This window comes from Protobothrops mucrosquamatus, unplaced genomic scaffold (assembly GCF_001527695.2).
Source record: "Protobothrops mucrosquamatus isolate PMUCROS unplaced genomic scaffold, P.Mucros_1.0 scaffold957, whole genome shotgun sequence".
NCBI lineage: Eukaryota > Metazoa > Chordata > Lepidosauria > Squamata > Viperidae > Protobothrops > Protobothrops mucrosquamatus.
This window is the reverse complement of record NW_015387201.1, coordinates 509,629-537,305: the sequence shown is the minus strand read 5'-3', so window position 1 is coordinate 537,305 and position 27,677 is coordinate 509,629. Positions and strand designations below refer to the sequence as shown.

The 27,677-nt window shown below is 46.4% G+C and overlaps 1 protein-coding gene across 1 annotated transcript in view; it reads left to right on the top strand.

Annotated features, from left to right (window-relative positions):
- Positions 1–479: 479 nt before the first annotated feature.
- LOC107290696 (probable glutamate receptor) overlaps positions 480–27,677 on the top strand; it is a 106,174-nt gene continuing 78,976 nt past the window's right edge. The window contains exons 1-11 of the mRNA XM_015819600.1: positions 480–546; positions 2,504–2,535; positions 3,492–3,554; positions 4,037–4,216; positions 8,315–8,541; positions 9,480–9,571; positions 9,952–10,169; positions 11,139–11,361; positions 12,035–12,282; positions 12,751–12,791; positions 19,841–19,877. Of these exons, the coding sequence (XP_015675086.1) occupies positions 480–546; positions 2,504–2,535; positions 3,492–3,554; positions 4,037–4,216; positions 8,315–8,541; positions 9,480–9,571; positions 9,952–10,169; positions 11,139–11,361; positions 12,035–12,282; positions 12,751–12,791; positions 19,841–19,877 (1,428 nt within the window). The remainder of the gene's footprint in view (positions 547–2,503; positions 2,536–3,491; positions 3,555–4,036; positions 4,217–8,314; positions 8,542–9,479; positions 9,572–9,951; positions 10,170–11,138; positions 11,362–12,034; positions 12,283–12,750; positions 12,792–19,840; positions 19,878–27,677) is intronic.

The window sequence follows — 27,677 nt, the reverse complement described above, 5'->3', positions numbered from 1 at the left end:
GCAGTTCGGATGTCCCTACGGATGTACAGATTTCTGCATAAATTAAAAATCCCTCCGACTCTTAAACTTGAGACTTCGCTTCCTCCCAAAAGCCATACCTCACCGAATTAAGCATCGTTGTCCTCATACTTGTAGTCAGTCAATTCTCCATCCACAATTGGATGCATAATTTTAAGAATAATCCTTGTATACAGTCCAGCTCAGGCACCCCATCGCTTGAGGCTAGATTTTGCTACCTGGCAATTTGTTCCAAACATTTGCTTCAAATTCCCCTTCATGCAGAAATCTAATAGTTCAGGGAGAGAGCCCCCCCCCCCACCTTAGTCCTAGCTTTCTAAGGACAGGCTTGGTTTCCATCATGTAACTTTTGCATTGGGGGGCTGAAATGAACAAATAAGTATACTCTAATTAACCATGTGATTTGTTTTTTATTATTTTTTCCTAACAGAGGACACCCCGGTAGAAAATTCTGCACCGCGATGGGCAGAGCTGTCAGCTTTATCTTTTGCACTACGTTCCTTTTGCTTGGAGAACTTAAGTGGACAGGTGAGAGAAAGAGAGAGAGAAAAAAGACACCCTTCACACAAAGCTAGAGTCCACGTCCCCCTCAGTGAATTGTTCTCAATATTTTAGAAGTATTCTAGGCATGTATGTGTTCAGGACTCTGATTGCGGTCCTGAGATCCGCCCGGAGTTACGTAGAAAGAAGGAACGCTTTTTACATCTTAATCAATTTTAAATAAATCTTAAAACATCTTTAATAAACGAACAAACACCCCATTAACAGATAACAAAGGTATCCTTTGAAAAAGATGCAGTGTGACAACGAGGCAACTAGTCACATGGACGGCGTTTGTTTTATTTTATTTTTTGGAAAGAATTCTTTCCCTTGATGAAATCAATTAAAGCAGGCATTATGAATTAAAGCAGACATTTGCCTTCTTTCAGATCCACTTCTAACTGCATAAGGTGTCAAAACCTCAACGGTCTGCTTGTAACTCCCAATCTGAGTTCTCCAAATCTAGGCTGGGTGAAATCAAAGCTTCAATCTTTTCCCCATTTCTGCAAAAAAATTTGAGGAGCTCTTTTAAGGAGCTCAGATTTGGAGAAAAATCTGCAAAAGAGATCATATTTAATTTTTGAATATTTATTTTTTTATTTTTGAACTTTGATCTCACTAATGGCTGAGCTTGGGTTTAGGTTTATTTTAATCATTTAAACTTAGATGTACTGGGCAGGTTGCATTTCGCTGGTAGAGAATTTGTCTCGTCGAGCTTTTTGGGTTGGTTGAGCAAAAAAAAAAAAAATCTTACTTGCTGAAGCAGTTTGAATGTGAGCAAACTGGGCCAGGTATGAATCAGCCCAAAATCAGGTTTGATGTCAGCTAAAGCTTGCGTTTCGCTTAAATTCTCCTTGATCTCCAGAGGCCTTTCTTCTCCGCCTCTCAAAGTGTCTTCAACAAGAGCCTTAAAATTTTATCTCCAGGGAAACTTTTGTTCTATGCCCTTTAGTCCAAAAATGGGAAAACAGCAGCTTTCCTGTTTGATCGGAGTTTGCCGAGAACTTTTGTGAATCAGGAAGGTGTCTGCCTGAACCGTTGCCACATACCTTGTTCCTGTTTTGGATTTCAGCCATGTTTTTCCCCTTCTCACTTAGATGACAGACCTCTGTCATAGTCTCCTTCCTTCCTTCCTTCCTTCCCTCCCTCCCTCCCTCCCTCCCTCTCTCTCTCCCTCCCTTCTCTTTCCCATCTCCTTCCTTCCTTCCTTCCTTCCTTCCNGAAGAAGAAGAAGAAGAAGAAGAAGAAGAAGAAGAAGAAGAAGAAGAAGAAGAAGAAGAAGAAGAAGAAGAAGAAGAAGAAGAAGAAGAAGAAGAAGAAGAAGAAGAAGAAGAAGAAGAAGAAGAAGAAGAAGAAGAAGAAGAAGAAGAAGAAGAAGAAGAAGAAGAAGAAGAAGAAGAAGAAGAAGAAGTTGGAAGGGGCCTTGAAGGTCATCTAGCCCAACCCCCCACTCAGGCAGGAAGCCCTATATACCATTTCAGACAAAGGGCCGTCCAGTCTCTTCTTAAAAACTTCCAGTGTTGGAGCATTCACCGCTTCTGGAGGCAGGTGGTTCCCCTGGTTAATTGTCCTGACTGTCAGGAAATTTCTCCTTAATCCCAGGTTGCTTCTCTCCTTGGTCAGTTTCCACCCGTTGCTTCTTGTCGCTTAACAAACGCCTCGCTTAGCAACGGAAACTTGGGGCTTGATTGTGGTTGTAAGTCAAGAACTACCTGTATTTCTAGCTTTTTAAAAAAAATCTCTTTTCTCTCAAGGAGGAAATTCTTTCTCTGCCTGAGACAATTCGGTGCGGGATGAGCAGACAGCTATAGAGGCAACCCATCTGTCTCTAAGGCAATTTTATGGAAGAAAACTTGTCTGTTTCGTAGTTTCAGAGTGGCTAAAGAGAAAAGTATAAAACTGTCGCTATTTGTAAAATGATTTCCATCCTTCCCGTATTTTTCAGGCGCCGCTGAGGATGGCAACTCCCTCCAAAAGGTCAGTATCCATTATTTTTCGTCAACCTACCGGCCCAGGCAGAAGTTCCTTTTAATGGGCACTTCTTTATTGTCTGAGGGATGAGAGTGCCAGGAAGAAAAGACTCCTGCTTCTACGACTGGTGTACACACACACACAAACACAAACACGCAGGCACGCACACCCCTGAAAACACACATTAACTTGGAGGAGGGAGAAGAACGAACAGTTTTATCAAACTCTCATAAGAACGCACGGAGTCACTTGGCTGAGTTGGGCCGCTATAGAAACGGAAGAAATCAATCAGATGAATAAAATATTTCAGCTTTTCCCAGCTGTTGCCGGTCTAGAAACAACAAGAATGGAAATGTCAAAATATTGAATTGACAGGACTCTAAACTCTTAGTAGGACCCTGCCGCGTTAACCCGGAGATGTGCTAACCTCTGGTTATTAGGCAGTTGATTGGGAAACCGTTTGTCTGAAAGGGTCTAGGGCAGGGGTAGGCAACCTTGGCTCTTTTACGACTCATAAAAGAGCCAAGGTTGACTTCCCCTGGTGTAGGGTCTCCTGCTTGAGCAGGGGGTTGGACTAGAAGACCTCCGAGGTCCCTTCCAACTCCGTCGTCCTGTTTTTTCTGTTATTCTGCTAACGTTTTGCTCAGTCAGAGAAATTTCTGGATTGTGAGAAGAGGCCTTGGGATCGAGGGGTGAAGTGACATTTTCCCGGCGTTGTTGGAGTGCCCCAGGGTGGAGGGCAGGTGTTTTCCTGAAGCGCGCAGCTGGAAATAAATTCCCCGGAAACCTCTGCCGTTCGCACAAGAGTTCTGTAGGAGAAACACCTCCTTGAAAACAGAACAGTTTGTAGGTCAGCCAACGTGGCTAATGCCAGTTGCAACTCTTGTCGTACCGCACTGTGTGTGTGTCTGTCTTACATTTCCTTCTACGCAGCTGATTTTCCTAAATGTTCTCATCCCCAGGACAGCGTCGCTCTCGGGGCCGGGGGAAAAGATGCACCGACGATCTACGTCACGACTATTCTGGTAAGGAGCAAACGGCCCCCGAATCCTTGGAGCTGGGCTTAACGCTGTTCATAATACACACATCCCTCGACTTAACGACCACCATTTCCGTTGCTAAGCAAGACATTCGTGACAACCCTTTGACAACCTTCCTGGCCCCCACGGATCACAGAAGTTATTAAGCTAGTCCCCCACCGTCGTTAAGTGAAACCGGCATCCCCGCCCCCGTTGACTTGGTTAATCAGAAGGTTGCAAAAGGGAATCGCACGGCCACCGTCGTAAATATGATGCCAAGCGTCCAAATTTTGACCACAGGGATGCTCCCCCTGTCTTTTAGGGGAGAGCCAAAGCTTTTTGCAGCCGGGACAGTGCGCCAGGCCTGACATGGAAGGGAGGTTCAGAAAGGTTCAGAAAGTGGGGACGGGGATGGGGTGTCCCTTTTCCCCGCCCGTGCAATGGAGGAGCTGGTCAGAAAGAAACCCTTGCCTCGCTCTGATCTCCAGGAGAACCCCTACGCGATGGTCCGGGGCGCCGAGTTAGAAGGCTACTGCATCGACCTGTTGCAGAAGCTGTCGGAAATGCTTCACTTCAAGTACAAAGTTGGGATCGTGAAGGACGGGAAATACGGGCGCCTCAGTTCCAACGGGAGCTGGTCTGGGATGATCGGAGAGATCGTGAGGAAGGTGAGATGTTTGGGGGTTTTTTTTTTCTGGAAGAGGTGCTCTTCAAACAAGGAGAGGGACACCCTCCCCCCCCCCGGTACTCTTTGCGGCAGCCCCTCAAATACTGGAACGCTGCTGTCGTGTCTATATGATTGTGTAGGGTGACCTCTTTTAAGATTAAAGTAAAGTGTGACTTATTTTCTCCCTGGATATCAGCGAGTTCCTTTTCCGTATGGCAAAGACCACAAAACAAAATAAAGGTGTGTCATCCAGTACAGTATACAGATGGACTTATTTCTGAATAGAATAGAAATAGAAATAGAAATAGAATAGAATAGAATAGAATAGAATAGAATAGAATAATTAGAATAGAATAGAATAATAATAGAAAGAATAGAATAGAATAGAATAGAATAGAATAGAATAATAGAATAATTAGAATAGAATAGAATAATAATAGAATAATTAGAATAGAATAGAATAGAATAGAATAGAATAGAATAATAATAGAAAGAATAGAATAGAATAGAATAGAATAGAATCTGGAAGGGACCTTGGAGGTCTTCTAGCCCAGCCCCCTGCTCAAGCAGGAGACCCTATACCATTTCGGACAAATGGCTGTCCAGTCTCTTCTTAAAAACCTCCAGTGATGGCGCACCCACGACTTCTGGTGGCAAGCTGTTCCACGGGCTAATCGTTCTCACAGTCAGGNAGAAGAAGAAGAAGAAGAAGAAGAAGAAGAAGAAGAAGAAGAAGAAGAAGAAGAAGAAGAAGAAGAAGAAGAAGAAGAAGAAGAAGAAGAAGAAGAAGAAGAAGAAGAAGAAGAAGTAGTAGTAGTAGTAGTAGTAGTAGTAGTAGTTGGAAGGGGCCTTGGAGGTCATCTAGCCCAATCCCCCACTCAGGCAGGAAGCCCTATATACCATTTCACACAAAGGGCCGTCCAGTCTCTTCCTAAAAACTTCCAGTGTTGGAGCATTCACCGCTTCTGGAGGCAGGTGGTTCCACTGGTTAATTGTCCTGACTGTCAGGAAATTTCTCCTTAATCCCAGGTTGCTTCTCTCCTTGGTCAGTTTCCACCCGTTGCTTCTTGTCGCTTAACAAACGCCTCGCTTAGCAACGGAAACTTGGGGCTTGATTGTGGTTGTAAGTCAAGAACTACCTGTATTTCTAGCTTTTTTTAAAAAATCTCTTTTCTCTCAAGGAGGAAATTCTTTCTCTGCCTGAGACTATTCGGTGCGGGATGAGCAGACAGCTATAGAGGCAACCCATCTGTCTCTAAGGCAATTTTATGGAAGAAAACTTGTCTGTTTCGTAGTTTCAGAGTGGCTAAAGAGAAAAATACAAAACTGTCGCTATTTGTAAAATGATTTCCATCCTTCCTGTATTTTTCAGGCGCCGCTGAGGATGGCAACTCCCTCCAAAAGGTCAGTATCCATTATTTTTCGTCAACCTACCGGCCCAGGCAGAAGTTCCTTTTAATGGGCACTTCTTTATTGTCTGAGGGATGAGAGTGCCAGGAAGAAAAGACTCCTGCTTCTACGACTGGTGTACACACACACACACACACACAAACACAAACACGCAGGCACGCACACCCCTGAAAACACACATTAACTAGGAGGAGGGAGAAGAACGAACAGTTTTATCAAACTCTCATAAGAACGCACGGAGTCACTTGGCTGAGTTGGGCCGCTATAGAAACGGAAGAAATCAATCAGATGAATAAAATATTTCAGCTTTTCCCAGCTGGTGCCGGTCTAGAAACAACAAGAATGGAAATGTCAAAATATTGAATTGACAGGACTCTAAACTCTTAGTAGGACCCTGCCGCGTTAACCCGGAGATGTGCTAACCTCTGGTTATTAGGCAGTTGATTGGGAAACCGTTTGTCTGAAAGGGTCTAGGGCAGGGGTAGGCAACCTTGGCTCTTTTACGACTCATAAAAGAGCCAAGGTTGACTTCCCTTGGTGTAGGGTCTCCTGCTTGAGCAGGGGGTTGGACTAGAAGACCTCCGAGGTCCCTTCCAACTCCGTCGTCCTGTTTTTCTGTTATTCTGCTAACGTTTTGCTCAGTCAGAGAAATTTCTGGATTGTGAGAAGAGGCCTTGGGATCGAGGGGTGAAGTGACATTTTCCCGGCGTTGTTGGAGTGCCCCAGGGTGGAGGGCAGGTGTTTTCCTGAAGCGCGCAGCTGGAAATAAATTCCCCGGAAACCTCTGCCGTTCGCACAAGAGTTCTGTAGGAGAAACACCCCCTGAAAACAGAACAGTTTGTAGGTCAGCCAACGTGGCTAATGCCAGTTGTCGTACCGCACTGTGTGTGTGTCTGTCTTTCATTTCCTTCTACGCAGCTGATTTTCCTAAATGTTCTCATCCCCAGGACAGCGTCGCTCTCGGGGCCGGGGGAAAAGATGCACCGACGATCTACGTCACGACTATTCTGGTAAGGAGCAAACGGCCCCCGAATCCTTGGAGCTGGGCTTAACGCTGTTCATAATACACACATCCCTCGACTTAACGACCACCATTTCCGTTGCTAAGCAAGACATTCGTGACAACCCTTTGACAACCTTCCTGGCTCCCACGGATCACAGAAGTTATTAAGCTAGTCCCCCACCGTCGTTAAGTGAAACCGGCATCCCCGCCCCCGTTGACTTGGTTAATCAGAAGGTTGCAAAAGGGAATCGCACCGCCACTGTCGTAAATATGATGCCAAGCGTCCAAATTTTGACCACAGGGATGCTCCCCCTGTCTTTCAGGGGAGACCCAAAGCTTTTCGCAGCCGGGACAGTGCGCCAGGCCTGACATGGAAGGGAGGTTCAGAAGGGTTCAGAAAGTGGGGACGGGGATGGGGTGTCCCTTTTCCCCGCCCGTGCAATGGAGGAGCTGGTCAGAAAGAAACCCTTGCCTCGCTCTGATCTCCAGGAGAACCCCTACGCGATGGTCCGGGGCGCCGAGTTAGAAGGCTACTGCATCGACCTGTTGCAGAAGCTGTCGGAAATGCTTCACTTCAAGTACAAAGTTGGGATCGTGAAGGATGGGAAATACGGGCGCCTCAGCTCCAACGGGAGCTGGTCTGGGATGATTGGAGAGATTGTGAGGAAGGTGAGATGTTTTTTTTTTTTTCTGGAAGAGGTGCTCTTCAAACAAGGAGAGGGACACCCTCCCCCCCCCCCCGGTACTCTTCGCGGCAGCCCCTCAAATACTGGAACGCTGCTGTCGTGTCTATATGATTGTGTAAGGTGACCTCTTTTAAGATTAAAGTAAAGTGTGACTTATTTTCTCCCTGGATATCAGCGAGTTCCTTTTCCGTATGGCAAAGACCACAAAACAAAATAAAGGTGTGTCATCTAGTACAGTATACAGATGGACTTATTTCTGAATAGAATAGAATAGAATAGAATAGAATAGAATAGAATAGAATAGAATAGAATAGAATAGAATAATTAGAATAGAATAGAATAATAATAGAAAGAATAGAATAGAATAGAATAGAATAGAATAATAGAATAATTAGAATAGAATAGAATAATAATAGAATAATTAGAATAGAATAGAATAGAATAGAATAGAATAGAATAGAATAATAATAGAAAGAATAGAATAGAATAGAATAGAATAGAATAGAATAGAATAGAATAGAATAGAATAGAATAGAATAGAATAGAATCTGGAAGGGACCTTGGAGGTCTTCTAGCCCAGCCCCCTGCTCAAGCAGGAGACCCTATACCATTTCGGACAAATGGCTGTCCAGTCTCTTCTTAAAAACCTCCAGTGATGGCGCACCCACGACTTCTGGTGGCAAGCTGTTCCACGGGCTAATCGTTCTCACAGTCAGGAAATTTCTCCTTAGTTCCAGGTTGCTTCTCTCCTTGATTAGTTTCCATCTGTTGATTCTTCTCTTTTACCTTCTGTTGCTTTGGAGAACAGGTTGACCTCCTGTTCTTTGTGGCAGCCCCTCAAATCCCGGAAGACCGCCATCATGTCTCCCCCCCCCCCCGGTCCTTCTTTCCTCTAAATTAGCCATCCCCGGTTCCTGCAACCGTCCTTCGTGTGTTTTCGTCTCCGGGCCTTTAACCATCCTAGTCGTTGATTCTCCTTTTGGCCTTTTCGCCCTCCCAGGAGGCTGACCTCGCCGTGGCTCCCTTGACCATCACGTCGGTCCGCGAGGACGTGGTGGACTTCACCCAGCCGTTCCTGAACACGGGCATCGGCATCCTGCTGGAGAGAGAAGCCGCCTTGGAAGGGGCCTCGCTCTTCCACTTCCTGACCCCTTTCACCAAGGAGACCTGGGCCGGCATCCTCGTGGCTTACTTGCTCTCCAGTCTCTGCCTCTTCCTGGCTGGAAGGTGAGTAACCCCACCCCCCCACACTTGCCTTCCTCTTGGTTGGAAAAAGGCCATTTTGAAGCCCCCACCCCCACCCCCCAAGAGCTGGCCAGCAAATGCTTTTGCCTCCTTTGGAGGGCAGGCAGGACCCAGAGATGCGAGGACGAATTTCACGGGAGGATGACAGCAGAATATTACAGAAGTCTCAGGAGCAATTTAGTGGCACCACGGAGGTCCTGTCACCTGGTGGAGACATCAACTGGTCGTAAAATGTCCTACGGGCTCTTTAGCGTCCAGGTTTAGGGTCCGGGTCTCTCCCCTCGCTTCTAGTGCCAAGAAAGGGGTTTGACCATGAGATTTGGGCATTCAGGTCAGAAAAAGCACCCATGTGGGGGGCAAGGTGGACTTGCTGTCCTCGAACGGCGGGCTGTAAATCCATCAATGGGAAAGGAAGCACAGAGAGAGAGAGAGAGAGAGAGAGAGAGAAGGAGGGAGAGAGAGAAGGAGAGAGAGAGAGAGAGAGAGAGAGAGAAAACAATTAGTAATTTAAGTGTTAGCCAGAATGAAAAGGCTCTTTACGTTAGAAATGGGGAGACTGCAAGCCGTTTATTTTCTGAGCCCCCACAGCGGGAAATCATAGAATCATAGGGCTGGAAGGGACCTTAGAGGTCATCTAGTCCAACCCACTTCTCAGAAACAGAAAGAAGAGAGTAGCAGGATGATACACCACCACCACGGGAAATCCCCAGGGCTGTGGGTTTTTTTGTAGAATATCAACGGAGTAATAATAAAGGAAAAACACTTGCCTAAGCCTGCCAAGGCCGCGGCGTGGAGATCCACCCTGCCTTGGGTTGTCTGTGCCTCAGTTTAAACTGTTTTCCTGAGCATGTACAAAGGGCTCAGCTTGGGGAACTCCAAACCCATATCCCCCTGAGGGTCTTTGCTGTGCTTCTCCGTAGAATGAGCCCTTCTGAATGGGACGGAAACCAGGAGAACGGCTTCACCTGCTTGAACAGCCTCTGGTTCAGCGCTGGGGCGCTCACCCTGCAAGGTAGGCCCCCAAATGGGAGATGGCGAATTGCCAATATCTGAAGGAGCGCCCCTTTGGGCCCAACAGAGGGCAGCTGCTAGCCAGCCTTGGCTGATCTCCAAAAACTAAGCAGGGGACATCCTCAGTGCTAGGTGATGATTTCCTAGTGGTCTCCTGTCCATGTCCGAAACAGAGTTGGATCTGCTTCGGACCTGGACAGGGGACCACTAGGAAATCATCCCTGGCACTGAGGAGGTCACCTAGTTTGGTAATGAAACGTCTGCAAGGAAACAGCCGAGCTCTTTATATATAGCTGCGAATTCTCCCTTTCCTTCCTTCCTTCCTTCCTTCCTTCCTTCCTTCCTTCCTTCCTTCCTTCCTTCCTTCCTTCTCCGGCGCAGGCACCGTCCCTCAGCCCAGATCGCTTTCCGTCAGGGTCATCTCCGCCGTCTGGTGGCTGTTCGGCATCGTGGTGCTGGCGGCCTACATCGCCGGCTTCAGCTTCGTCCTGGAGTCGGAAAGTGACCACCTCTTCATCCAGAACTTTGAGGACCTGGTGAAGCAAAGGCAGCTGGAATTCGGGACCATGGAAGGATCCTCCACGCTCCAGTATTTCAAGGTGGGCCAGTTGGATCCACACCTGCCCGGGAGTGACTTGGGGGCGGGGGTCTCCTCTTTTGGGTTCACACAGATCCACAGATCAGAGATTCACCGGGAAGGGGACGCTGCCCTTCGGCTTTTCAGCACCTGGGAATTTGTCTCCGGGTCACGGCGGCTTTCCCTGCCCTGAGCACCCCCACAATTCCCCAGCCGGCATAAATCCTTGCAAGGAATTCTGGGAGCTGAGCTGCAGGGCACATTAGCCCCTCCTGGTTTGGTGTGGAAAAACCGGCGTTCGACAATAGCGCTTCAGACTTATATCCCGCTTCGCAGGGCTTCACAGCCTCTCTAAGCGGTTTACAAAGTCAGCCTATTTGCCCCCCAACAATCTGGGTCCTCATTTTACGGACGTCGGAAGGACGGAAGGCTGAGTCAAGCCGTGAGCCGGTCAGGATCGAACTGCTGGCTATGAGCAGAGTTTACCTGCAGTGCTGTGTTCTAAACACCGCCATAAACATAGGCAGGGGGCTGGACTAGAAGGCCTCTTAAGGTCCCTTCCAGCCCTATGGTCCGAAGCGCCAACAAGGTTAAATGCCCTGAGGCTTGTTTGAACGAGGGAGTTTGTCACCCGTCACCGAAACCTTTGGCATCTCTTGATTAGACGTGGGGCTGTAATCGAATCCTGCCCCACGGAGCTCAGGGTTTTTCCCATCCCTGCATTGGCAAAACCTTTAGGAAAACCAAAGGATTAATGTCTGATTCAAAGGGAGCTGGATCCAAGGTCCAAACTGAATTGGACCAAAAACCGGATCGAGCCTCGGAATCCATCAACAACGCGCCCGCTGGGAATTCTAGTTTGCAAATCAGATTCGGCAGCCGAACGAAGGCGGCATTTTGTTTGCGCCAAGTGGGCTGCGTTTGCACCCCCAAAAGGGACCCCCATCCCCGCCGGGGGACGAAGGGTCAGCCCTCTGCCTTGCGCCCCCAGAATTCCAAGAGTCCCATCCAGCAGCTGGTCTACGAGTCCATGGTCAAGAAGGAATCCGTGCTGACCAAGAGCTACCAGGAAGCCATTCAGCGGGTGCTGGATTCCAATTACGCCTTCATCGGGGAGTCCATTTCGCAAGATCTGGCCGTGGCCCAGCACTGCAACTTAGTCCGGTCCCCAGAGGTGCTGGGAGCCCGAGGTTTCGGCATCGCCACCCCAAAAGGTAAGACAGCGAAGGCTGGGGAGTCACTCACACACACACACACACACACACGTGTGACACCCCCTGATTGAGCAATAGAGTTTAAAATGTATCGTCCTAGATCAGCCTTTCTCAAGCTGGGAAACTTTTAAGATGGGGAGGGGGGCTTCAACACCCAGAATGTGTGGCTGGGGGATTCTGGGAGTTGAAGCCCACCCCTCTTAAAGCATGCTGACTGGGGAATTCTGGGAGTTGAAGCCCACATGTCTTAAAACTGGCTGGGGGATTCTGGGAGTTGAAGCCCACCCCTCTTAAAGCATGCCGGCTGGGGGATTCTGGGAGTTGAAACCCTCATGTCTTAAAACCTGCTGGCTGGGGGATTCTGGGAGTTGAAGCCCACCCCTCTTAAAGCATGCCAGCTGGGGAATTCTGGGAGTTGAAGTCCACATGTTTTAAAACCTGCTGGCTGGGGAATTCTCGGAGTTGAAGCCCGCCCCTCTTAAAGCATGCCGGCTGGGGGATTCTGGGAGTGGAAGCCCGCCCCTCTTAAAGCTCCCAAGGTCGAGAAACACCGCAGTGGACCCGTTGTGTGAATGCCTGCACAGCCCAGCAGACCCACCATCGTCTCCAGAAGATCTTCTGAAAGTTACAGCTGAAAAGAAGCCCCCCCCCCCGCCCCAATTAAATCTCTTAGGATCCCCCTGGACCAGCAAACTCTCGGTGGCCATCCTGAAACTCGGCGAGTCCGGAGACCTGGACTACCTGCGCAGCAAGTGGTGGGAGAGCAGCTGTTCCCACGAGGACCACGACAAGTGGAGCCCTCTGAAGCCCCAGACCCTGGGGGGCATTTTCCTCCTGCTGGCCCTCGGCCTCCTCGCGGGAATGCTGGCGGCCGTGCTCGAGCTGTCCAAACGAAGCCGCCGCACAGCCGAACGGGAGAAGGTGAGCCTAGCCCTGCCCTGTAATAGCGCGCGGGCCAGTCCTCAACTTACGAACGCGACCGAGCCCGGCCTTTCCGTCGCTAAGCGAGACGGCGAAGTGGCTCTTGCTCCCTTTGACGGCCTTTTTTTTTTTTTCTGGCCGCTGTTTGTTAAAGCGTTAAGCGAGCCTGACTTCCCCCCCCCCTCGACTCCGCTTGTCGGAAGGTCGCCAAAAGGGGGGAATCGCCTGACGTCTAGACGCTGCAACTGTCATAAGGGCCTGCCAGTTGCCGAGCCTCTGAATTTGGATCCGGTGACCCACGGGGCCGTTCAGTGTGATAAAGAGTCGCAAGTCATTTTTTTCTTTCTGATCCTGTTCCTGACATTCTCAGAGGCTGGATTTTAAAAGGGGGCAAGGGGGGGCACTGAAAAAAAGATCTTTTCACCTCATTTTCCCCCCTCTCCCCCCCCCTCTTTCGTCCAACCTCAGAAGTCCTGCTGCTCCGTGTTCACCCAGGAGCTGAGCCAGCGGTTCCAGAGGCCAGAAATCCCGCGGCAGGGGAACGCAGAGAAATCAAAGGCGTGAAGGAGAAGCAGGAGGAACCAATGGGCAAATTTTCAAGGGACTCTTTTCTTTTTTTCCATCTCTTTCCTTTTTTCCTTCCTACGCGTTCTGTAAAAGCACATTTAGGCTATTTTTCCCCCCTCCCCAGTAATGATTTTTATAACCCTTAGCGGAGTTTTTGGCAAAAGTAGGGCACACATCTGGGCAAAAAGAAGAAAAAAGAAATAAAGAAAACTAGCGTAGCTTCTCGATGCCAAGGCAAATCCTTCCTCCCATTAGACAACGGCGTCGTCAGCTAACCCCGGTTTCGGCGTCTTAACTTTTCTAACATTCACCTCGGTAGCGTTGTGGCCCGACTGATTTTTTTGTCCGGGGGGGGCACAGCTCGCTGTCCTACCTAAAGAGAAGGCAGGGAGGGTCCCAGAACGTACGAATTGGGCTGCACACCGAGCTTCGTGATCGGCAAGGACAGGTTTCTAGTCCTCATTGACAGATTGTCAGGCAGCGTGCCCGAGACGGGGGCGGTGACTTTCCAGACAGTTCCTTGAAATTCCTCCAGAGGGGCGGAGTCAGAGAGAAGGTTAAAAACGTGCTAAATTTGTGAGCGGGGATCCTGCCGGCTTTTTTCCTTGACCTAGATTTAATGATAATTAGCGGAAATCGTACACACACACCCATTGCAAAAGGAAGAGGGTCTTTTTTTTCCCCAAAAAAACCCCCTTCACCGGTTCAAGGAAGGATCCACATCCACACACACACCATCTCCGAGCAACGGCGAAAGCAACGCCTCTCCTGGATGGAAATCAAAGCCCTCCCTGCAAGGTGGGACAGCAACAGACAGACTGCAAGCACAGCACAGGATCAGTGGGGGCTTCTAGGAGTTACACAATGACTAAATAAAAAGAATATTGTGACAAAATGGTCTTTTTTTGCTTTTTTAATACCACATTACAAACCCTTTGAGTTTCTTTGGGGTGGGAGAGTGGGGGAGGGAGGACTTTGGACCGCGAAAGCTCCTCTGTTGTGACGCCCCTAACAGAACGTCCTGGTTTATGACGGTCCAGCGAGAAAGCTATTAATGGATCCGAGTCCGTTGATCCGGAAGGGGCATTTTGGGATTTTGGAACAGATCAATCAACTCTTCTGCCTTTTAATTCATCATCGGCACGCAAAAACCTGGCTCTCTTTCAACTGACATTAGACTAAGAACAGACCAGCATCCGTGACTCATCCTGCAGGTTAAAGTCACTTTCCCTGGGCACCTAGCCCTTAGGCAACCTTGGCTCTTTTATGACTCGTGGACTTCAACTCCCAGAATTCCTGAGCCAGCCATGCTGGCTCAGGAATTCTGGGAGTTGAAGTCCACGAGTTATAAAAGAGCCAAGGCAGGTCGTATGTGAGAAAAGACTGCCCTCAAGTGGCTGATTTTGGTAACAGCTTATGTATGAGACGCAAGACACATTCAAAAAGCTGCCCTCCGGTGGGGAATTTGGGAACTGCAGACTCAAAAATGAATGGGAAAGGGGTGTCACCTCGTGGCTGATTTTGGTACTGCAGCACACACACACACACACATATATATATGTATATATATATATATTACTGTATACATTAAGGAAACGTTTAGAGCCACTTATACAGACGTACGGTTTAAGTACTCGGGCATCCAGCTTGCTTTCAAGTGCCACGGCCCAGCCCGGGTGGGGAGGGACTGCAGACCCCATCATCCCCAGCCCCTATGGTTGGCTCAGCTCATACAGCCTTTGGGTAGAAATCCATCCTGCGTTTTTCCCGGGTTCTCCTTCAACCCGACGCGGTTGGATTCCAACCTCCTCTACTCCCCGGACCACGCGGGCTGAGGATCATGGGATCTGCAGTCCCTCCCCGGCTCCAAACTAAGCAAGGCGTTAAAACCGCACGCTTCCTTTCTACATCCTGGACCAGCAGCCCGTCCGCGCATGCGCACCACGCAAAAGCCGGACCGCTTTACCCCTCCCCTCCAAGGGAAGAAAAAAAAAACAAGCCTCGCCTCCTAGCAACGCGACAGCCAATCCGCGTCGAGATCCGATGGCGGCAAAACACAGCGTCCCCTGAGGGGAAAGCGGGAAAATGGCGGCCGAGGGCGCCGCTTCTTACTGTGGGGAAATGAAGGACCACCGGAGGAACGGTGAGGGGGCCGTCCCGGCTTCGTGGAGGGTTTCTGCCTCTGGAGGAGGAGGAGACGACGAGAAAGGAGGCCCTGGAAGGGCGTCTCCCCCCGCGAAGGGCTCGGCCGGCTCCAAGCGGAGCCTCCCGGGGCAGGAGCAGTCTACCAGAACTGCACGTCCGAAGGCTGCAAAGACGGGCCGTGGTTGGCAGGCCTCGCCAATTACAATTCTCAGTTTTTTTTTAATTTATTTAATAATTTGCTCGAGCTGTGTGAGGTTAGAGAAGCCTGCCCATAAATATTCCCTCCCCCCCCGTTTTTTAAATGTATTTAATAATTTTCCTGAGGTAAGTGAGGTTAGAGAAAGCCTGCCAATACATATTTTTGATATTTTTTTGACTTCTCTCTTGCCTTTTAGGTTATGGACGTTATGTTTATCCCAACTCCTTTTTCAAGTACGAAGGGCAGTGGAAGAGAGGAAAAAAACACGGTAAGGAACCAGAAGGTTTGTGTTTTTATTCAGCAGGTACCTCAGCGTTTTGTGACCACCTTTTTAAAAGAAATAACTTTATTTTTATCCCACCTTTATTATTTTTATAAATAGCCCAAGGGAGCAAACACACCTAATACTCCTTATTCCTCCTATTTTCCCCACAATACAAACCAGGTGAAATGAGTCGGTAGGCCAAGAAATAAAATAAGATAAGATAATCTTTATTGTCATTTTTTTATTGTGGACACAACGGCACACATCAAAAATGAAATGTAGTTGCCCGCTCTCAAAGTGAAGCACATGACACACACCTAAACATACTATGTACAACATATGTATAGACCCACACCCCTACATATACATAACAAATAAATATTAAATACTGTCCATCTTGAATATATAATATATATAAATAGAATATATAATATATATAAATAGCATCTTACCTAAGGTCAGCCATTACGCTGAATGGCTAAACAGGTTGATAGACGACCAGGCAGGTCTTTTGAGTATTAATTGGATGCATCTGCATTTTTATTATTGTTTATTATTATTAAACACAAATTTAATTATTTAATAAAACTATGGAAAATGACCAGGAAGCTAAGAAAAACACTGAAAAGAAAACTAAAAACATATTCTGGTTTCTCTGTATAAATCAGGGGTAGTCAACCTTGGCTCTTTTATGACTCGTGGACTTCAACTCCCAGAATTCCTCCCTGCCTTCTAAGCTGGCTCAGGAATTCTGGGAATTGAAGACCACGAGTCATAAAAGAGCCAAGGTTGACTACCCCTGGTATAAATCTTTCTCATCTTTTTGCAGTTGATCCAAGATTTCCAATGTCTGTTTTATCCTCAAAAGGAAGCAAAGAACGATCTGGTCTTATCCTTCGATATTTCCAAAACGAGATGTATTTGATGGAATATATTTATACTCTTGACCATTAGATGGCATCAGTGTGATAGCTTTTCACACCTACAGTATTTCATAATCTATTGGACTAAAATAAGGTAGTCTTTAAAAGGCTGCAAAACTTTTTTCCTCCCCAATAGGCTAATTTGACCCCCTCACTAGAAATTTGGAAAGCAGGTACCATACAGTATAAAGGGTTCTGTGTAAATTGAACTACTGACTTCAGTGGTGTAAAACAAAAGGTGATCATTTTCTATGAATTAGAAAATCAGAATAACAGAGTTGGAAGGCACTATGGAGATCTAATCAAACCCCCTGCTTAAGTAGGAGACCCTAGAGTATTCTGGACAAATAACTGTCCAATCTCTTAAAAACTTTCAGCAATGGACCACCCATAACCTCTGGAGGCAATTCCTCCTTAATTCTAGGTTGGATCTCTCTTTGATAAGCTTCCATCCAGTTACTTCTTGTCCTGCTTTCGGATGCTTTGGAAAATAGGTCAACTCACTCCTCTCCCTCAAATACTGGAAAACTGCTATCATGTCATTCCTAATCCTTCTCTCTAGAGTAAATATACCTAGTTCCCTCAACCATTCCTTGTATGTCTTTGTTGCTCTTCTCTGCACTCTTTCTAGAGTCTCAACATCTTTTTTTGTATCATGGTGACTAAATTTTGGACACAGTATTCCAAGTGTGGTCTCGCTAGTGCCATATAAAAGGGTACTAACACTTCCAACTTTCTATCTTTGTTAACTCTCAGCTTTATTAGTGACTTCATCCCCTATGAAATAGAGCATTTCTGAAGATTCTCCTTTGCAAAGAGAGCCCAATAAATTTAAGATTTCAAACCAATCAAATGCTCTTCTTTACCCAGAATGTGTTCAACTGGTCTTTGTTTTCCAGGACGTGGGAAATTACTGTTCAAAGATGGAAGTTATTACGAAGGTGAATTTGCCAATGGAGAAATTGTTGGCCATGGACTCAGATACTGGGCATCAACAGGTTAGATTTGTGATCGGTGCCTGTTAAAACAAACAAACAAACAAACAAACAAACAAACAAAAATGGCACATGGACTGTTTCTGTTAGTGTTCCATTCAGGAACACCTTGGTATGTTTTGTTCCAGTCTCTCCTTTTGTGGATTTTATATTTCTTGCCCTCTTGGTCAGCCAGTTAAACTTTTTTAGCCCACATTCAACGTTTTAAGAGTTTTTTTCTGTTGCGTTTATTGTTTCCCTAAATTTTGGCGTTCTGCTGAGTAAGTCAACATTCCCCTCTTGAGAGAGAAAGAGGATAGGAAATAAAATTGCTTCTTTTATTGCATCGAGTGGATAGGAGTAGGTGTGATAAGAACCTCACAGCTGCTCCAGGTCTGATAGCTAGAAATGGTAGGACACAGCAGGCTGACACAACTTGGGAAGCCTGCCTTATAGGAGGCTGTGTTGCTGTGAGTTAACAATAAGTACTGAAGCACACCATCCTTCCCCAGGTATGCGTGCTGCTCAAAACCCAAACTGAACATAGTAAAATCCTGCACGTTAAAGATCCAATTTTGTTGCATTCTACCTAGAAATACAAACATACAGGTTAGCCCTTGACATTTAGCGACCGTTCAAAGGCAATGAAAAAAGGGACTTACGTCCGGTCCTTCCACTTAGAACCATTGTGGCATCTTGGCAGTTGATCAAAATTCAGGGGCTCGGCAACCGGCAGGCAAATTTAACAGGGGAAGCATCCTGGGGTCACGTGATCACCAGCTGCAAGCTTTCCAGCCACTTTCTGACAAGCAAAGTCAAGGGGGGGACCTCATGATTCACAACGGCAGTGATTGGCTTAACCACCGTAGCAGAAAAGCACATAAAATTGGGCGTGATTCATTTAACAAATGTCTTGCTTAGCTGTTCTGGTCCCAATTCTGATCCTAAGTGAAGTCAACCTGTGCACCGTTGCACGTGAAGTGGCTAAAGCAACCTCATCCTTGTTAGGATTACTTTGAGATTCAGTCCTACTTTGTCCCCAAGGACTCCAGGCTCTCTTTTAATTATATTCAGCATACCTCCTCCTCCGTAATGAGGAATTTGAATGAACGTAGGCCATCAAAAAGCTGTTAACTTGTCTATGAAATAAAAGTACTTCATCTTAACCGTAAAAAAAAAAAAAACCCTCTGAATCTCTTTTGTTCTTTTCCTTCTTTATTATTTTTTTTTGCAGTAGCGCTAACGTCTTTTTAAGATACCTTAGTTATGAAAGACCTGAAGGAACAGCGACTCTTGATTCTATTAGTCTGTAAGATAAAGACCTAATGAATGCTTCCTTTCTTCTTGAAGCTGTCCTGATAATAATAATAATATAAAAAAAAAACCAGCTGGTAACTTGGAATGTCTCCTGCTGAGAAAGGCACCGTCAAAATCTTTATGGGAATAGCAAGGATGATTAAACTGCATTTGCCAGAGCTTCCCCTGAGTTTTTACTTTATTGTGTTTTTGATCCAAGGGAATACTTACTCCGGCCAATTCCTCTTTGGAGAACTTCACGGGCACGGAGTTTTTCATTATGGAAATGGTGGCAGATACGAAGGAGAATTCTGTTACGGGATACGAGAAGGTAAACTGGGCAAAATCCACCTATCTCGGGTGGGATTCATATGTCGTGCAGCTTTATTTAACCATGGTTGCTCAACAAGCTCTGATACTCAGGTTTACGCACATAGGGAAGCCATCAAGAATTGGCACAGACCATCTTTGACAGGGCCTGAACCCAAATTCACTGAAGCGGGAAACCCTGTTGATTGATCTGGAAGATGGAGAGAAATCTATTGGTGGATTAATTAATTAGTGGAGAAATTAGAAGGTTAATTCTCAAAATAGGCTTGGCCTACGAGCATTGCATTAGCACTCCAGCCTGGTCAAGATATACTGGTTTATAACTAGGGTGCAAGAAAACACATGTTTATAACACAATAGCAGAGTTGGGAGGGAGATCTTCTAGTCCAACTCCCTGCACAAGCCTACTTCCCAGATTTGCTGATCCCTTCCACCAGCCATATCCCAGACTACAGCCAGGATCCCACAACTGTTAAACAAAAGGCAGCAACCTCTGTCACAAAGCGGAAGGACACAAACAGCAGTGACACAAGAGCAATGTCTTGCTTCTACCGTGGCATCTGACTCAAGCACATAAGTCGTGGCCTTTGCCTAACGGTGTCATCCTGCATGTGTGATAGTTGGACCCACCTTTGTATAGTCTGGAAGGGAACAGTTACTGCTTTCCATCTGTGTTTGGGATCAGCTCAGTCAGATAGTTAATGTTTTCTTGGGTCAACATTTCCCCTTTGCACAAATACCTGTAATTCACAAGAGGAAAAGTTGCTTCCCTCCAGCAACAAAACATAACATAATTGGCAGGTTTTCTTCATTGGGGGGGGGGGGGTTCCTCTCCTTTCCTCGACAATTTTAGTTTTAGCTTTCAAACCAGCCAAGAAAATGATAGTGTTTATGCAGTAATCTGTGATTTAAAAACAAAAAACTTTTGGCATCTCTGTAATGCAAAGTCTTCTTCATAGGCTACGGGTCGCTGATAGGAAAGGATGGAGAGACTTACCAAGGAAGCTTTCATAACAACAAAAAACATGGAGGAGGGAAAATGACATTCCTGTGAGTTTCTCTGATGATTTTGTGAGGCCTTTAGCTGCATTCAGGCTAGTAGATTTTTCCAGAAGGAGCAATAATCAAAATCCATAACTGGTCACAGAACCCTGGAAGAGCCAGAGCAAAAGAGAAGCCGAATGTGGCGTATAACCAATTAACATGGCTTAGTCTGACTTATTAAAGCGTACTCTTTCCCCTCGTTTCCCGTCATGGGACACGTGTCTGCCCTAGCCCCATGTGTGAACCAACCTTAGAGGGGTTTCATGCGTGAGTTAAGCAGGTAAATGACGCTAAAGAGACCATGGCTTTATTTTGTGTGCCGTTAAAGTCCATGTACCAAGTCACGTAAAATTATTCTCCTGGCTCTGTATTTTTAGAAATGGAGATAAATTTGAAGGTGACTGGATCCTGGATCAGAGACAAGGCCACGGAGTCCTTCAGCAGCCTGATGGAACCGTCTATGAGGTATGAGAACCTATCTTTTGGTTTTCCTTTACATTTCCTAACTGTTTAAACACCATCCCATTGGCTCCATTGACACAGCATACACCCAGACACAACCGAATATGGCTACAGCATTTGTGGTCCTGTGATGTGGTATAAAGGTGGAAAATTGAGTCAGTTCACCACAATTCAGCTTGATAGGGGTTAGCATGACTCATGAACCCATTGCTTAATCTGCTTTGTGCTTACTTTTAAACTCAACTCCTTGTGCCCCCCACCCCCCACCCCTATATACATAGGGCTGAGCCTGGGTTTTTAATTGATCTGGATTATGCATTATGGTCTGACTTACTTTTGTTTACTTCCATTGTTGAGATGGGGAATTGGGCGCATGTGTTGAATAAACCATGAGTGAATTCCCTCGACTGATCCTGTAAAATTGATGCTGTAATCAAATCTACCCAGTATCTCAACGGCGAAGTTCTAATACTTTTAACAATTGCGTTTAACTGGGCTAGAATATTATCTGGTTTGGAATACTAATGGATTCCTGTTATACAGGCAGCTCTCCTTCTTGTAACTGAGGCTGTGTACAGTGTTTATGCTGGGTTAGGCAACTCCACGTCCTTGCCCAGGTTTTGGACTACAACACCCCATCACTCTATATGCCATTCATCCCGCTGGGTGGATCTGATGTGAGCTGGAGACCCAAAGTTTCCTATTTAGTGCCGAGTGATCCAGAAATTGCCATTTATTTTTTTTTGCGAGGCTAAGATACCTTTTCTTTGGCATCCCCTCACAACACATGGCTTGTCCGGTCTCATTATTCAGAACGTGCGTAAATGGCAACCAGGCGTAATAATGCAGGAAATTAAAAAGTAGGCTCCCACTGATGATCTGCTTTCAGACCAGGGTTTCCAAGGCCAATTGAGTATCCATCGATCTGAGCTGACAGAATTTCACACTTTTGCCAAAAACGGAAGGGCTGACTCAGCTGATGGACAGCCCTTTTCCAAATGGCTCCAAAGGACTGGTTTGAAAAGGATGCTGCTTTCTGTCCCTAAAAAGACAGGGTGAATGAATATATATAATAAGTTGGTTGAGGCTTTCTAGAGAGTGGCAAGGCCCGGGGAGCCATTTTGCATTGTTCTCAAAGATACAGGGAGGGGGGAAAATGTCCATTATATTCTTCCTTGGCATCTGATGCTGAGCTCATAAGTCAAGCTCTGCCAAGGGTGCCACAAAACTAACATAGACACTGAGGCTGGAATTCCAATAATAGGAAGGATTGCCCAGGGTTTTTAATTCTGGTTGTCCTTTACCCATCAGTCTCCTTATAATCTAGTGTGGATGAGTTATTTACCAATTTGAACTCTCGGAAAGACATAATAAAAATACGGTAGTTTGTTTTAAAAAAATAAATCGAGGGACGATGATCCCATGAGCACACCGGTGTATTTGTGTGTAACACAACGGCACTGGTGACATCTTATTGTCTGAAATACTGAGTTGCCTTGTGGCGAGATGGCAGCAAATAAATTTAATAAATAATGCTGAAGCATTGCTAATTGGCAACAAGATGTAAAATATCCCATAGTGTTGTTGTCTTGTTTTCTACCACTTGGTGGCCCCCTCACATTTGTTTAAAAGTTTTTGAATAGAGAGAAAAAAAAGGCATATATATCTATATATAAGATTCTGGGATCTTTCTGTATTTGAACCTGGAAGCAGATGCCAGGGGAGAGAAAAAAAAGACTTTTTTTTAGAGAACTATCTTCAATTACTGTACAGATCCTACCATTACAAACCAAAATGACTGCTAATGGAGGGAACGTATGTCGTGGAAATAGCGGAACGCCCGGACAATATATTTGTTTTTTTCCTCCAAAAAGGTCGGGAAGGCAGGGGAAAATCCTTTCCTTCAGCATTTACTCGCTTCTCAGAACAATCCTTGTGAAATAGGTTTTGGCCAATTCCAGGATCAGGAAAAAAAAAAAAAAGAGAGAGAGAGAGAGAGAGACTGCCTTTTTAACTTTGCTTTCTCTGCCATTGAACATCTTGGGGGCAAAGAGGCGAGAAAAACCATAACCGTGTTCACTTCTGAAAGTCTCTGTTTCTCCCCTGCCCCAAAGGTCACCAGGTCCCACGGCTTTTAAAAGGGGCCTGATCTCTCTGTACCGGTAACCAAACGGAGCTTTTTATCTGCAGAGGGTAGAAGATGGGCAGCCAACATCTCTGTGTGCTGCAGAGGCATTGGGTCATCTGTTTTTGGAAAATGGGAGAGAGATTTTTGGCAGCTGAACTGACCGGGTACGATTTCAAGGCCTCCTTTGGCTGAACACGCTGGAGGCCCACTAGGCAAAGCAGAGGTAGCTTCCCACATTTCGAACAGCGTGCTCAGTCTACCTGAAGACTCTCTTCCCGTAAACCACAGCCCAAAGTGACCTGGTGCCCCATCGTCCACATCCAGCAGATAAAGGGGGCACCGATGCTGACAGGGTAATAGAGGGCAAAACCCAGTGATGAATCAGAGAAAGTACAGTCAGTTTAAAAACCGCCAGAGAATCAGAATTTCCCAAACGTTACTTATCCCGTTGGTGAGTTCTACCACATCGTAATGTATGTAAGCTACGGCTGCCAACAGACATTCTTGGAGGATTGCTCACAGGGAGCAGTGGGGGGGGGGGGGAGAGAGAGAAAGCTCTTATCCCAGTCTGTTTAATTTGAAGTCCACAGGAGGGCAGGCAAGGGAAGACCCCAACAAGACTGTGCCCTAGAATGATGCGGTCTTTCTCAACATTGGCAACTCTTAAAATAGGTTGACTTTAACTACCAGAATTCTCAAGCCAGTGGGGAAAGCCAGCAGCGTAAACTCTATTGGACTACATCAAGTGAAGGGAAGCCCACCACTTCTCGAGCTAAAATTTCCCAAGTCCCTCTTTAGAGCAGGGGTCCCCAACCCCTGGTCTGTGGACTGGCACCGGGCCGCAGCAGGCCAGAAACTGGTCCACGCAAACAAGCAAAGCCCCATCCGCAGGATGCAGGCAGTACATGAAACCAGCCCCCCCCCCTTCGGTCCACGGAGCATAGAACAACTCAAATAGTGCAGGATCAGGAGATGTAGAGATCGCCAAGAGTCGGACACGACTCATTGGATCACATCCTCACCATCCTCTCCTGCTTGTCCGGATGGGATCCATCTGGAGATCAGGCACCCAGAATAGGGTCTACTGTGTGCCATTGTGCCCACAGTATAAAAATGACAATAAAGGTTATCTTATCTTATCTTATCAAGAGGGGACCTTACCAATTCATTGGCAGTATAATTTCCTCACAGTTTTGAAAGCGTGATTGCAATTGCCTTTGGCTGTATCACAGCCATGTCTCACTCTTGGCTACAGTTCCCAGATTCTTTTTTTGCGACTAGCCAAATAACCTCACACCTTGCCTCCCAGCAGCTGTTTAGTTTTGCAGATAACAACCCATGTCTTCCCGTGCTTCTACTCTACATAAAGTGTCACCGCTTTGATTGCTATCAGCACCATTTTCCAGATGTGTTTGAAGTGGCCCAGCGTTGCTGAGTTTAAAAAGCCGCCCTTGTTTGCGTTTATTTACGTTCCTACACATTTTGAGGATGGAGCATTTGTAGCTCTTGTTAGTCATGCTGTTGATGTCTTCTTCTCCCACAGTCTGCAAGCCTGATCTACAGCTCTGAAAGGCTGCCAGACACGCTAGCTGTTTGGGATAACCGAGGGAGGCTACCCCAGAAAGTTGTTCCTTTTGGAAATTAGTGTTCATGTCGCTGGACAAACTTGAGGAACAGAGCGAGTCGGGCTCGTCTCACGCCCGGATTGTTGGTTTAACTCCTTTGTAGGCTTAGCAGCTTGGAATCTGGTACAGGACAGACTTCCTGTGGGATGTTTATTTAAAAATATATCTGGCATCTTTCTGATCCATTGGTTGGGGGGAGGTAGGGATGTTTTGAGTACATCAGTTTGAACATAATCCAGTGGTTGGCAGGGAGAGAGTGCCTGGTTCAGGCTAAAGCCGGTTTCTCAACTTTAAGACACGTGGACGTCAACTCCCAGAATCCCTCAGCCAGGGGGATTCTGGGAGTTGAAGTCCACACGTCTTCAAAGTTGTCCAGGTTGAGAAACTCTGGTCTAAAGCATCTTTTATTCAAAGCACTGGGAGCAGATAACAAAGATCTTTCCCTGCTGAAGACCAAAATAGAAACGGAATCTAGAACTCTATACTTTCTCCTTTTTCTCCTCTTAAGAATAATGCTCATAGCCTACCCCTCCTGTTTAGTTTCCCAAAGACCCATGAGGTAGACTATGCTGGGCAGGGGAGGATAGAACAAGTCTGAAGGCGACCAGGTTCGGGAGCATAAAGTTGGACGCATCAATAACCTGAGCTATAATACTGTTTGTTTGCCTTTAGCCTAGTTTATTGCATGAACCTAGCCCCTGGATTTTTCTCTACAATTAGTTTTCTTTCCTTAAACCACAGTTTAATAACAACTGTGTTGTTTTATTTATTTATTTATTTATTTAAAAAAAAAAAATCTACTTTGCCTGAAATGTAACTTTAATTATTATTGGGGCTTGTTGAACAAAGCAGAATCAAATCAACCAGGCCTTACTTAGCATAGCGCACGAACCAGCAATTTCTCACCTTCCTGGTTTTCCGCTAGCAGAATTTAAAAACAGCGTTTTCAAAGCCTTACATTCCTCGCGGTGGCTGTTCCTTGAGCGGAAACAAGTGGCAGGACATTCCTCCTCCATCCCTCCCTCTCTCTCTTCCCCCCCCCCCCCCCATTTTCTGACAACATTTCTCTCCTTGCAGGTGGGAAAGAAAGCCCATAAGGTGACCCACCTGTTTTGGTGTTGTTAACAGGCGTCTCGAGCAGCAGGTCTTCCTTTTGGGAAGTAAAAAAAAAAAAAAAAAAAGATGTGGCCTAGCCAAAATACACAAAGCAGCAGCAAATAGGGAAAAAAACTGCTCCGGAGCATCTGCTAACGGAGAATTGCGCCGAAGCCAGCGATGAGCACAATAGTCTCAAGCAGGGGGGGACGGAGAGGTTGACAACCCCGCTATTTTTAGGAGGACGGGCACCTGCTTCTGAATAAGGTCCCTGCTGTCTCCAGCCTCTGGGGTCTCAGGGAAGAACTGACGGTTGAAAAGCCAGGATGGAAATTACAGGGTTGTCGCTTCAACACACGTGGGAGGCAGCCGGAGAGACTTTTTAGACCTGTCCGTTTGCCCCCTTGTCAGCAGAGTTTGGGGAGAGGTGAAGGTGCGACGGGTCGCAGCCAGTTAATGGCGTTTGTTTGTGCGCAGGATCCGTCAGACGGGGCTGACGGAAATGATACGCTGTCGGAGGCTTCCACCACGATGCGAAATTAATTGCAATAAGAGGTATAATAGCTGCTCGGTTAGAAACAGAAACACTATCAATTAAGCGAAAATTGCTTCCTCAAAGTTAAATACATGTTTCTTGCCTTTAATTTCACAACACCTTTTTCTTATTTATAAGCAAGAGAGACTCCCAAGCTGCTATTCACAGTGCGCGTTTCTGATATATATATATATACATATATATATATATAATATTTCACACACGTCTACCCCTTTTGCATCAGAAGCAGGATGGAAAAAAAATATCAGTATAATTGCCCCGAATACAATACGATACAGCTGCCTCTCAATAAGGTAGCAGAATAGTTTCCCATTCATGGCTCTTAATGCAGTTAGTGGTAAATATGTATTTATATCTCCATTTAAGGATTCAAAAGCTTGAACTAACCAAGGCAGCTGGCCATCTTTCTTTCTTTTTCTTTTTTTAAAATGAGTACATATATTTGGAACAAAGGAAAATGGCTGCTTTAAGAAAAATGGGAAAGAAAACTGGGACAGAGGCATCTGTCTCCATTTATTTCTGCCCGGTCGGTAAGACTCCCATGTCCTAATAGATCCAAATACATCCCATAGATTAGGATCCAATGGATCCTAATACATCCAATGCACGTAATTCACAGTTACGTGCATTGGAAAGCAGATCTTCCCTTTTGCAGCCTCTACCCTCTGCGATAGGATTTATCTCCCCCCCCCCCCAGTATTGACTCCCACCCTAATGATGTCCCACCCAAATCTTTGAAACTCAGGCTGTTCTTCCAGGCCTTGGGGTAGCCTGATTTTTAAACCCCCATGGATTTCTTTTTTAAAAACTTGAAGTGTATGTTATTTTTTCCCCCCTCGTGGGTACACTTGTTCTGATTTTCTATTTTACACTTTCCTCCTTTTGAAAGCCTAAGCCAGCTTGAGTGGTCCAGAGCTGGGCAGCTTCTAAATCGAATAAGTCAAAGGCAGGGGGTCCTAACAGCAGGAGAAGGAGGTGGGTCTGGTTGGTTTGGCCAAGCGGCATGGGTTGGGCACTTAGAGCGCAGAGAAGGGCCACAAAGATGATAATGACCTGCACGATGAAGGGTTAAGGGAATTAGGTATATGTCTCCCCGAACGAAGAGACGATTAAGGATGGCATGAAAACTGTCTTCCAATATTTGAGGGGCTGTCCCAGAGGAGAGAGGGTCTATCCCTTCTCCAAAGCACCAGAAGGCAGGACAAGAAGCAACGGAGAGGGATCCAACTCAGGAGACATTTCCTGACAGTGGGAACAGTTAAGCAGGGGAACGGCCTGCCCCCCCCCCCCTGCAGTCGTGGGTCCTCCAACACCGGAGGCTTTCAAGAAAAGATTGGACATCCATTTGTCCGGGAGGGTAGAAGCCCTTCTGCCTTGAGCCAAGGGTTGGACTAGAAGACCTCCAAGGTCTCTTCCAGCCCTCTCTGTACTAGTTGAGCCTGTAATAGTTCCTCTTCCCGACTGGGATTCCGTCCCAGGTTCAGATCTGTTCGGTCAGCCCTCTTTTGAGCTCTCCTCCTGCCCCATCTCGTGCCTCTGATTAGACGGTGTGTGTGTGTATGGGGGGGGATAGCAGCGTGCCTAGAGCCTTTGCTTGACCTTTAATTGGTGTTGGGAAAGACCAGATGGAAACTGAGGATTGATTGACTTTAATTGGAAATCCACAGCGTGAGATTGCCAGCTACTGAAAGGTTGCAGCCTGCTGCTGCTGCTGCTGCATGGCAGATTCTTTCCCCACCCACCCACCCACCCACCCACCCCGACTTCTTCTTTTTTTCCTGTCTGG